The 12,788-nt window shown below is 36.8% G+C and overlaps 1 protein-coding gene across 5 annotated transcripts in view; it reads right to left on the bottom strand.

Annotated features, from left to right (window-relative positions):
* THRB (thyroid hormone receptor beta) overlaps nt 1–12,788 on the bottom strand; it is a 160,322-nt gene that overhangs the window by 27,587 nt on the left and 119,947 nt on the right. The window contains exon 1 of one of the 5 annotated variants that reach the window (XM_005152829.4): nt 2,738–3,206. The exons of the other annotated variants lie outside the window; for them this stretch is intronic. Within the exon in view, the coding sequence (XP_005152886.1) occupies nt 2,738–3,065 (328 nt within the window). The 5' untranslated portion in view covers nt 3,066–3,206. Of the gene's footprint in view, nt 1–2,737; nt 3,207–12,788 lie in introns of those variants that run through there. 5 annotated transcript variants of the gene reach the window in all.

Raw genomic sequence — 12,788 nt, 5'->3', positions numbered from 1 at the left:
TCATGATGAGCCGTGTTCTGTTCATCAGATTTCACAGCCCCATGTAGAAAACAAAGTGTATCTGGTTGCCTGTCTCCTGCAGTAGGATCAGGTCCAAGATGGCTTGCTTAATAAAACACTGAGCTCTTGCACGAATATTTAAAAGCATACACTGCAGCTGAAGAGATAAAAGGAGCAGCAAGCAGGCATAAAGCTAAAACTGCACTTCTACCTCTTGATTTTCTGGAGCACAATTTCAAGTCTTTCATCAGAACCTGTGAATCAGGAAATAATAGTTTTTAATGTAATGTAATAACCGGAGCAGCTTAAGTGCTTCCTTATATTTTAGAATAACTGCCCATACTTTCTAAGTATTTTATTTTTTCCTTCAGTAACACTTTGTTGGGGTCTTTGGTTCTTGTTTTTAAAGTTATTTTCTGACTTCTTTTAAAGAATAAAAGGATAAAGATTTAAAGACATAAAGACAGAGCAATAATTAAACTCCCCTTCTTAAAGGAATTTTTTTTCACCATATAAAATGTTGGGGTTTTTTTTCTGGCCAGAGGGAAAAAGATTTGACCACTTAGTAACTCACAAAAGTTTGGATAGGAAAAGACTTCATGTGCTGTTGTAAAATACTGATTTGAACAGCATACTACTGAGGTTACTACAAATTTCAGAGGACTAACAGAAATACCAACTGCAACAATCAAGACTCATCATGAACACCTGCTTAGGGACTTAATTTTGCTTTAATGGGCTATTACTAAGGCTTCTCTAACAAACTCCCTCATCGTCTCCCTCCCAAATCAATTCTGGATCAATACAGACACACATGCCCTGTGTAGAGCCTTCTGTTCTTAGGACAGGATTAAAAGATTCGTTAGTTTTAGGATAGCTTGGTTAAAAGATGGAAATTAGGAAAAACAAAAAGAAAGATGCACATGTCCCAGAGAGTTTATATCCCTTCTGCTTAACAAACTCAGCGTTTGTAAAGGTTTGACAGAAGGAGGCAACTTCTTATTGATTATCACAGTAATAAGGTTCTAAGGGTTGAAAGAATCCCAAAGCACATTACTTAGTCTCTGTGAATGATCAATTAAAAGCCTGCTTGAAAGCCAGCTTCCACCAAAATTCACAGCCATTTCTTAGTGAAACTGAGGTAGTAGAAAGCAAGGGCAGACAAGCAGCTTTTAGAAACTATTCTTTCAACCAAACAAAGACAAAAACTTTAAACAGAGCAGATGTCGGGTGTCTGAGTCCTGAAATATCTTAATTAAAGCTCTGATTTAGGTATATCAATTATTATTTATAACCTTTAATGTTATGAAAAATGTATTCCTTCACTGACTTTGCAATAGCAAATCTTTATTTTCTCTGCATTAATCCTTAGTGCTATTTTTCTTTAATCAAAAACAAAGCATGAGAAAAGTCTATGAAGAGTTATAAATTCATTAGTTAAAACCCAAGAGCAGATAAATAGCCTTAAAAAGCATTGAAAATGTTGCACAACACAAAAACATGCATTATCCACAACCCCATTTAGTCTACAATCTGATCATGCTCTGCTAGCTTCCTACATAGGATTTTAAAAAACATTTCCTTTATTATGAAATACAAAACTGTTCAAAGTATAAAACTCAGACATTTTCCTACCGAACATAGATTTCTGCCAAAATGGACTTACTGTACCAAGTCCTAAATGAATATTGCCTGCATAAAAGAAAATACTGCAGTTTTTCGTGTAGTTCATAAGATCAATCATCCTGCTTTTTACTACAAAGCTACTTTGAAAGTAGCAAATGGTGTTTCCTCTATCTGCCGAGGTACATCAGATTCACCTGCATTTCAGATAACTGCATACAGAAAGTCTGGTCTCGACAGAAAAAGAACATTATGTTGGTACAACAGACTGTGTGTTTCTATCCTTTAATAATGTGATTTTACAGAAACACATAGAACATACACTTTGTATGCATCAGTTTGCTTGTCTGAGTTCAGAGCAAGTAGCACTGAACACATTTCCAAGTGTTTGTTGGTATTTTGGGCTCTTTTTTGAATTTGCTTTGCTTACTTGAAAGCAAAAGAATAAATGTTAAAAACAGGCAATGATTTAACCTGGAGGGAGCAGATACTTCACTCTGACCGTCTCTCACAAACACATCAACTTTTTGGATGAACAGTCTTTCTTACATAGGTACGTTCTATGTTTTCAGTCATTTTTGCTTTGCATAATCAGAAACTACATGGCTTTCACTTAAAATACAGTAACTCTTAAATGTAATAATTTTCCAATACGTATTTACAGTTATTTTTTCACAATATTTCTACAAGAGTTGACAAGTACACACAGTCCACATTTGCTGATAATGAGGACTCACAGAAATTGTCTGTAAGTAACCAGAAACGCAGCGTTAAGATGCCGAATATATCATGACGATATTTTCTAAGAGAAACTTTCTTACCTAGCTCACTGTTGAATAGCAAATGAACTCAACAGCCCCAGAAAGCAGAAAATAAGCAATATATTTGCAAATGTTTCTTTCAGATTAAGAAAAAGTGCTTGGAAATCCTCATTGCTCACAGAAAAACCTTACAATCACCTAGCAACCTATGTTACTGCTGCTTTCAATTTTGAACAGGCAGCTTTCACATCCAAAGATGCATCTGAGCCAACAGATGCAACTGTAAGTTTAAAGCAAAACAAAAACAAAAGCAGAGATTATATTTTTTTGTTATTTAAATAAATTGCCCCTACCTTTCTTCTGAGAGTACGATGGCGACTGCACTTGAGAAAAAGTAGGTTTTTCTTCTGTGAAATATTCAGGTTGGTTGTACTGATTCAGGGCCATGTCCATGTCAGAGTACTCGCTTTTAAACACGTTTCCAGGGTAACTACAGGTATAAGGCTGATTCACCGCCCAGGCCTGTTCCATATATATGTTGTTACTGTGCAGGACCTGAGCATCACAACTGCTGTAACCCTGGTTATCTTCAATATATGTGCAATAATCAGTAGACTGCATGTAGCAATTGCTACCGGCAGCTGGGTGCACTTCATATATTTCTTGCATACAGTAGTTCATTTTGTTACCCTATCTCAGCTTCTACTTCACGTACTCACACACATGCATACACACGCAGGCATGCATACACATAGAATGGGAGAGGAGCAATGAATATACACCAACAAAGTCAACTGCAAAACAGTCCGTTTTACTTTGGAGCACCACCTGATGTGCTAAAATCCTATTTATATTGGGACGCCTTGTGAACTCCCCTGCCAGTCAAACATATTGGGAAGCAGATTTATGACAGTCAAAGGTCTTAATCTGTGACTGTAAGTTAATTCCACGGGAAGATGGCAGGCAGGTAGCAATGACCACCAGACAAAGAAGCGACATCCCGACAACCCTCCTGTTCCCCTGTTTGTCTGGAATAATCATTTTATAAACCATTTCCAGCCTTTCCAATATGATTAGAAAATGATTACTAAGGCGAGGACACAGTTATGTCACTGTAGTTGTCAACTTAAGTGTGAAGCATTATAAAGACTGCTTAAGAACTCCCAGAGGGGATACGCTGAAAATCCTAAAATCAATAATCCTGTTTTTCAGCATTAAACCACAGAAAATCCAATAGTGCTGTGCTGATGACCCAAACAGTAGTCTAGTTTTACAAAATTTAGCAACTTAATCTGTCATCAGCTTTATTGATTTTGTTTTACAGAATTACATGCATGAATCTCCCCAGCCTTCCACACATACACAATCCTCCCCACTGCCTGGTAATGCATTTACGGGAAAGCAGCTTTTCTGAACTTCAGTGATTTGGGGAGGTAATTTCTGTTGAGTTCAACAGGTGGGTAATGTAGAACACTGCTTAAATATTATCAATAAGCTAATTGCTTTGCTGTTTTGCCTTGTTACCCTTTATATTTCAGTAGCTATATATTTTTTGACAATAGACTGAGTAGAGTAAGAGGTGTTTTTGCTCATTTTGGCTCACCTATGAACATGTCAATGCCGCTGCAACAAAAACGATACGATTTTATAATTGCTTAATGCACCAAAACCTAATATACCTTGTTCAATCAGCCATTCTTTCTGATTTAAAAGAAATATTTGTATTGTAACTTGCATTAGCTGTTATTGGTTTTTTACTAGGCAAAACCTGATTTTTCTTTATAGCATAGCTAATAGGGTAAAACCTTTGAAGCCAGTAACAAGACGGTATCCCTCTTTAATGTCTGTTCTTACTAGGAAGCAGAATTATTACTGATTTCATAATGAGGTTTTAGCTTTCTTATTTCGCTCATTTTAAAGTATGTACAGGATTGCCAAAATTACCATCTAGGTTGTCCCTTTTTCTTCTAGAATCTTAAGTGTACATCAAACAACTCTGATGAACTTATACCTAAATGTTAATCAAAATTTCAGTGAAATGGGTACAAACTGGGCATGACATACAAATATTTCTCCCTACCCAATATTGTTTAACGTTTGTCTCATGCAAAGAGCCAACGCAGAAATGCTCTCCCTTCCAATATACAACTGTAACTAACCTATCTAAATAAGAAGCATTGCCAATTAGTATCTAATGTGCAGGCTAGCAGAATTCAGGATAAATGTCTTCGGAGGATCAGAGAAGTTAAAATTCATGCTTGGATTTTTATTTTCTTCCACATTAACTATGAAAAAAGCATCTTTAATACACATCTCTTATTAACTTGCTCACAAAATAGTAATACATTTGATAAGTCAAAATTAACTCTATCAAGATCAATTGTAATGAAGTCAATGGAGTTGCTTCCAAAATGAATTTATTCGACTAACTCTGATAATTGAAACTAATATCTTGCTTCATTAAGAGCATGATAGTTACTGAAATCCCAAAAAGTACATCAATGAATGAGCTGCATTCTCCATACGGTTTTTACCAAAGATCTAACTCAACAAGTAACATTGTGATAGAGCATCTGAAAAAAGCACACAATAGAAGTCAATTTTCCTTTTAGCTCAGGCCTATGATCTAGATTTTACAAACGATGCTTCTGTCTGTGATAAAAAACACATCTTAGGCAAGATCTGACTTTTCCTGAATAGATGTTCAGCACTTCGTAGAACACACACGTTTCCTAAGAAACTCTGCAGCAGTTGTTTACACAGAAACCCCCAAACCACACTTATTTATGTGATAGGTTGGTAACATTGTAGTATACGCAAATGCAACGCATGCAATCTGCGAAGCTTTCTTCTTTCTCCACATTCCCCAGAAAGAAAACATTCCACGAGTACAAAACGTGGATTGTTCATTTACCACTACACGATCTCCCGTACAGCTAACAGGAACTGACGTGAGATTGTGCACAGAGCTGGGCTGTATTTTACAGGTTAGCAGAGCAGAATACCTAGGTATTTCTACACCACCCAGAAAAGCTTTGGAGATCGGTGCTTTAGATCCTTAGTGGGATTTTTTCCCCATGTGGATTTGTTTTGCCAAATTAATCAAACTTCCTGTGAATTTTCTCTTCTTTTGTTCTCCCATTTTCCCTCTCATCTCCCTCCACCCCCAGTTTGATTTAGCTTTATTACTGAAAAAAAAACAAAAGCAAACCAGAATGAAGACAGTGGGTAGACAGAGCCATCTGAGGCAGGCTGACACCCATGGATATGGTATCTCAACATGGCACACCTGCAACTTAACTTTGTGTTCCAAAATAAATCCCTCAAATGATTCTTATTTTCTACTGCTATGTCAATAATGTTTAGAAATGTGGCATATGTACTTTTGTTGGAATTACCGTAATACCGCAAGGAAATTAAATTACACAAAACTCTGAAGAATGAGGAGATAAGGAAAAATGGATGAGAACCTTTTCTGACAAAAGAATGATAAACACTGCCAGGGAACAGAGGTTGCTTACCTGTAACGTGCTAACATTAAAGAGGCTTATAGCACTGCAGATTGTTGTTCCCTTGGAAACAAATCAGTTCAAGAAACACTGCAAAGATTTAACACCTGTATTAAAACTGAAATATTCCTAAAATATTTTCATTTTAGTTTCTGAGGATCCAATCTTGCAGGTCCCTTCCATGCACTGCTTTGAATTAAATCATCTGATAAAAGACAGTCAGACAGGGTCTTTATCAAAAGGCTAAAAACGGAGTAGAAAATAATATGAACAGCTTTTCTTTGTCTCGTATTCTGATTTGAATATTAGTCTTTAAATCATGTCATGTTGAACTTTCATTGCCTTCAGCAATGTAGTATTGCATTTGGAGTTTTATTAGTTCACAGGTGTCTGCTTATGTGAATACACGGAAATTAATCACCAGTAGAATAAAACCTCTGGTGTGAGCCAACAGGCCAGTGATAAAACAGAAACTTTGATGCTGCAGCAGAAGAGGGTCCAAAGTTTGAACCCTTCATGGTCTGAGGTGTCAGTTCATTGTATTAAAGAAGGCAGAAATACTTGCTGAACATGAGTAGTGAATGCCCCAAAGGTTGTGAAATACTCACCCTGGTGTAAATCAGAAGCAAATGTGTTGCAGTCGGTGATGTTACACTGGGTTAGAAGAAGTCAGGCTGAGAATGCCTGAAATGAGATGCCTGCAGGAGACACTGGCTTATATGAGACCATGCAGCTCTTCATCAACTCCTGATTTTAAAATCCTGACTGAAAGCTTTTGATTATGAACGCTCAACCCCCCCCCTAAGCTGCACTTCTCTTGGCACTTACAGTCTCTCTCCATTACAAAATTCACCAAAATGAATGTTCACACCAAAATGAATTCACACAAAGGAATGTTAAGGCAAGACAATATTGCTGCGGATTATCCTCCTGACAGTATACCCCACCAACCTAGAGCCCTGACACACACAAAAGAACTGCCATTTATCACAATCCAATCGGCTGTGTACATCTGCTATCTGCATGAATGTGCAGGTGATGTATTACCTGCAAGTCATATTCTCCTGACTGTTCCCAAACTGTGCACCCCTGGTCTAGAGTCCTGACTACTACCTTAATGCTGCAGTTAGAGCCCCTACACACTATTCCTAAAAGCTTCAGAAGTGTCAGTACATGGGAGGTATTGCAGAGCACTCAAATTAGTGAGGGCAGGGTGACACTTCTAAAGGATCAAATGAAGAATCATGAGTTAGTTGTGTTCACACTTCATGCATACAGACGGTCAAAAAGTTTTGCACATTTGGGCATGTTAGTTGCAAGGATTAAACATACCTTTATAAACTCTTAACAGTTATGCACACACTATCAGCTTCTAGTTTTATAATCCGTATTTTTACATGTGACAAAATAACTGTTATATTTTCTTCTTCAAGACTTTCTTGTTGTGTGCATTCTCTCAGCTACCTCTGATGAAGGCTATAGGGGAAAAACAATTAGATCACTGTTCTTCCAGAAGAACACAAATCTGCACTTTCAGGACACAGGGCACATCCCATATAGTCCCTGTCATTTTGTATCGTAAAATATACTGAAAACCATAACAGCTTTTGAGAAGAAGTACTAATGTGGCTTTTGCAACACACATCATATGTCAAATATGGCTAGCTCGGTGCCCACATGATTAGTTACCAATTTTCTTTAATGTATATATTTGCACTACCTTATTCATTCACTTTACATACTATGATCAGAGACTCAAAATGGTCCCTCAAAAATATGACTATGCAAATTTACTATTAAAGATTCAACTATGAAAACCTCAAACATCAGAATCCAAAATAATACTGAGCACTTACAAGAAATAAAAATTAATTCTATATTATATTTATATTATTTTTAAATCTCTACTTGTGACTACATCATAAAGCATGTAGAATTACGGAATTCTAGTGCCGTACAGTTACAATGACATTTGACTGTTCCGGAGTAAGTCTCAGTGCAATCAAACACATTAAAAATTGTCATTTTGTCTACACTATATTTATTATAGCAAGTGATAGAGTTGAAGAAAAAAGAGCTCAGGTTTTTGCCACAAAATCATTTCTCCACATTTGCAACAGATGCAGCAACTTTCAAACGAGCTGCCCCTGCTTTAAACCTGAGGAAAATCTTACTTACATAATAGCACACGTCTTTTCTCAACAGGTATTATATTAGTTCTTTCTCTGAAACTGTTTCCCTCACAAAACCTGCTGTACCTCAGTTATGACATGCCATTAAATTTGTATATGACTCACAAAATGCCAGTGTGTGATGTGCCTTTTCTTGAAACACTTTAAACTCATTAGTCTGTTTGGATAACAAAGAATGTCATAGTTTATACTTAAATGTTCAGGTTCACTACAAATCCAGTTATCCCTGAAAATATTTGACACCTTGAATAAATGTGGATAAAAGAGAATGGAGCTTGCTGTTTCATGACTGGGACTCTTCCAGGGTTCGTGCTCGCTTTAGATTGTACTAGCTCCTTGCGCTGTTCACAACACATGTAGGTAGCACACAGTCTTGTCGAAAAGCATTTGCTCTTTGAGAGGTTTGCCAACGAACCAGGTAACAAAATCCTTGAAAAGTGTTTGACAACATTTAAGATGGTCTCTGAGAAAATATTACTAAGAGTAATTATAGACCCGTGACCCAGACAACCCAATTTGTTAAGCCTCCCAATATATCATATCTGGAAGACCCTGCTAGCAGACATCAGTTAATTACATGGCTTATCTCTTGAGAAAGTAACTGCCAATACTTACAACGTGAACCTTTTCTGAGTCATTCCCTACCCCAATTCCACATGAAAACTTGAAGATAAAAAGTTCTATTTGTTCAAAAATAAAACCTAGCAGAAAGCTACCTGATTTTGCTTGACACAACATAATTAACAGACTCTTAGGTGGGACTGTCTGGCCGCCTCCTGACAGCCCTTAGTAAGACGTTAAAGCGATCAACACCTGACATCTGTTAGCAAAGAGGCATTCTGAGGTAAAGAGCAAGTAAATCTAAAGAAATCAGGCACTTAGACCAGTTTAACTTTTCCATGAGGTGATATCCTCCCTGACACTGTAATCTTTCTTCCTGGAGTGACGTAAGACTTAAGTAAAAGAAAACAATTTGTAATCCCTCCCTCATAATATGCACTAATTATTTTTTGAGCAAAGAACAATGAAGAACTATTTACCCCAGTTTAAAAAGGAATAAAAATAACTTAAGCACTAAATTTGTGCTAGTACCTAAGCAACTGTGATTCTTAAAAGGAATCCCTTCAATGTGAACAAAAAAAGCTACCTGAAAGAAAATGGTTCCTGACTAATAAGGCAAGGATTCATAACAAGAAGTTGCATTTATCTGAGTTCTGTATATGCACTTACTGAGGCTTTGGGGATGATTAATAATAAAGAAGAAAAGGCAAACAATACAGCCACAGGTGAGAGCTGAACACCCTGAAAGTAGTAAAAGAATGCTTTTGTTTGCCTTTGCATTCTTAATGTAAGAAGAGCATTCTTTACTTAAAAAGACCAGGTCAAAAAAGATTTTTGATGAGCTTATCAAGACCACAGAGAGACAAATACATCTTTAAAGGGCTAAAGGAATAGATACTATTTTATACTGGGTCTCACATAGAAAACCTTGAACTACTCATCACATTGTCCCTAGGGCTCTTCACAAAGCTATTAAACTGAATAAAAAGGAATAGTAAAAATCTCAATTATCACTGCTGAAAAAAAATAAAATTAAAATAATTGGCAACAAGAAAACACCCCCTCAGGTAATAATGCTTTTACCAGCGGTCAAACCCCGGACCATAAACACAGATATAACAACCTGTTTTGTTTGTTTGCTTTTAATACAGCATTTGCTGTACTCTGCATAATAATGCCAGTTACCTTTACACTTTTTTTCTTCTTTTTGGCATTCGTGGGCACCTGGCATGACTTGAAAGTTTGCTTTTGTATGGCCTGGCTGTAAAACTGTGCTATTCCAAGTTGAAGCATGGAGACACTGCAAAAGCTGCTGTCCATTCCTCTGGATATCATATTTTTTGGAGTGCCTTTTCCTACGCAAACGGTTTTCTGCTATGCCCACTACATTCCATTTCTGATCTCTGTCAGGAAGGTGAATCAGTTTGTCCCACGACAGGAGGCCATGTCCTGGATGTTTGGCAAATACCGCTGGGCTACAAACTGTTGGCATTGCCAAAATCTTGCTCAGGTGTGGAGTTCTGGAAAGCAAGAGGTTCCCCAGCTCTCCTGATGCTGTGGTATTCCCGTGCATCTCCACTCGACCGCACTGATACGATGCAGAGCCTTTCAGCCATGCCCATTCAGCCACCATAGTTCCCCTTCGGTACAAGTAAACAATATTTCCCCGTCTGTGAAGCCTTAACAAGTAGGCAGAGCTAGGTGGACAGGCAGACACTAGATGTAACTTTCACAACATCGCAACTACAACACAGACCTGAGGGCAAGTTACCACCAATTTATTGCCTTGCTCATATGATCATTTGAGGTCTTGTAGGTCGAGGCTGGTCGTGAACAATTTTCAGATGCTTAAAACACAAAACATCAAGGATTCAGCCTTGTTTGACTTTGCTCTTATCGTAGGCTGACCTGAGGGACACTCTGTTACCTAAGTGTGACATTCTTATGTGGCCATGCTTAGCAGTTCCGCTTTTGCTACCTACTGCCTTTCTCCAGTTGTGGTCACAGTAGAGTATCAGAGACACTAATTTTATCACAGAAGCATGGACTCTTGGGTCCATGGTAAATAATGAATGATATTAAAGCTGCAGGATTTGATCTCATTTGTCACAATGATTAATCAAATCTATTTATTCTTTGATACAGAAAATGAGATACCACTGGTTGATATATCTGTTGGACTAAATATAGCCCATTTTCTATTTTTGGGTTGCAAAACTAAATTCTATAGAAATGAAACATCAGAGGTGATGTTCCACATTTAAACCAATTATTTCTTACATATTATGTGTGCCAAAACTAAATATACAAAATGCTCTTCTAACTTTCACATAGAAAATAGCAAATTCCAGACATCTGATGACTGACATCCACTGTGGTTTTAATCATAGTAAGATTCCGCTAAGTTAAGGGACCTAAGAGTTAATTTTACTTGTATTTTACTCACTAAAGAAATCCATATACATAATAGTAAATAACTTTGGATTTCAGTTACCAGATGTATCATGCTATTGCTCTTCCTGAAAGTTTTATCTTAAGAGTACTCTTAAGTGGAACATTGCCAATATAGGACATATCCAGCAGACTTATATATGGTATTAAATATTGTTATCCTATGTTAATCCCTGATAGTATACATAGTTTTCCTCAATGTCGTATTTGATTTTAAATGTCAATGCATAGCTTTTTTTTTTCCTGCTGGGGGTGTAAGCTCACCTGAGATTTGAAGTTAAGAGTCCTTTCCTTCTATCTATCTCAGCTGTATCTCAGTTGAAGATACCACTGTATCTCAGCTGGACATTAAGAATGTGAATTTGTAGGAGAAAGTACTTGGCATCTCAGACTTCAGTGCACAGGGCAGGTAAGTTAACTACAGACTTTGTACTTACCTACTTCTGGCTTTATCCGTTCTTAGTAAAGACTTGATTTTAAAGAACTTTAAATTAAAAACTAACTCTTAAATGCAGGTAATATGACAAGACACTATCACTTGTAGGAGGACAATCAGATTTAAAATAGAATAGTGAAAGTAACCCAGAAAATACTAGGCAATTTTTTAAAATAGAAAGAACAGAATATAGAACTTTTTTTTTCATAAATTGGACACTTTTGTATCTTCTAGACTTCATAAGAAATTTTATCTCAGAAGGAGAGACTGGATTGTCCTGGTAAGACACTCTGGAGTTGCACAGAACTCCCCTGTAAGATCTGAACTAGATCTGAACTCTTCTTGGCAGAGAGAGAAACTGTGCACTATAACCCTTTTTTCCACCAGTCTTTGTATAACCTTAGACAGCATCCCCTTCAGTACAAGGCTACTCTCTCTCACCTTCCATCAAATTCTAGTTATCTCCCTGCATGTAAATGTGAGAGTCAGGCATGTGCAACAGATAGAAAAGAAATAAAGGCATTTCTGTAATTCAATCATAAATAGATATTTCTATGCTTTGTTGATTTCTTAAGCAGATCACTGACCCCACACAATTCTTGATGTTGTTGTTTAATTAAAACACATACAATCACTGCAATTGTAAAAATTTTGTTTCCCAAGGATTCAGAGAGGATGTCACATAAGGCTTACAGATTTTTAGCTTTAGCAAGGAAATCTAAAACCCTCCTTAACTTAAAAAACAGAGTTAAAACCGTATTTTCCAATCTCTACTTTTGCAAAGTATTGGTAGGATTTTAAAATATGATTTGGATTCATTTCAACTGTGAGAAGAAACTGATTCTATTACAGCTTCCATCATTTGGAATTTGCCCAGGCAGAGTTTACAAAGGCTAAGACAGTATCAAGCAGCTTTGTCCTTTTTCTTTTAGTTCCCTCTAAAATTTGTTCCATTATTTTGACTCCTGTGTTAGATAATGTTTACTTAATTTTACAAGCTTCCACCTTATTTCACAAATTCCCTTCAGTCACCAGGGACACTTCACACTGAAATTTTGAGAGATGAGGGTTAAGTTGTAAGGAACTACCACTGAAGGGTCTCATATTTTATCTCCTTTTCTAAGACTCCCTATACTGTGGCACAGCAGATACGTATCTGCTAAATTACCATTCAGCTTATTAAAATGTTAAATTACAGTCTCACTACAGGACTAAATTATTTGTTCTACTCATTTTGTCTAAAATATCTTGCCTG

This window comes from Melopsittacus undulatus, chromosome 1 (genome assembly GCF_012275295.1).
Source record: "Melopsittacus undulatus isolate bMelUnd1 chromosome 1, bMelUnd1.mat.Z, whole genome shotgun sequence".
NCBI lineage: Eukaryota > Metazoa > Chordata > Aves > Psittaciformes > Psittaculidae > Melopsittacus > Melopsittacus undulatus.
This window is presented reverse-complemented; position numbering and strand designations above follow the sequence as displayed.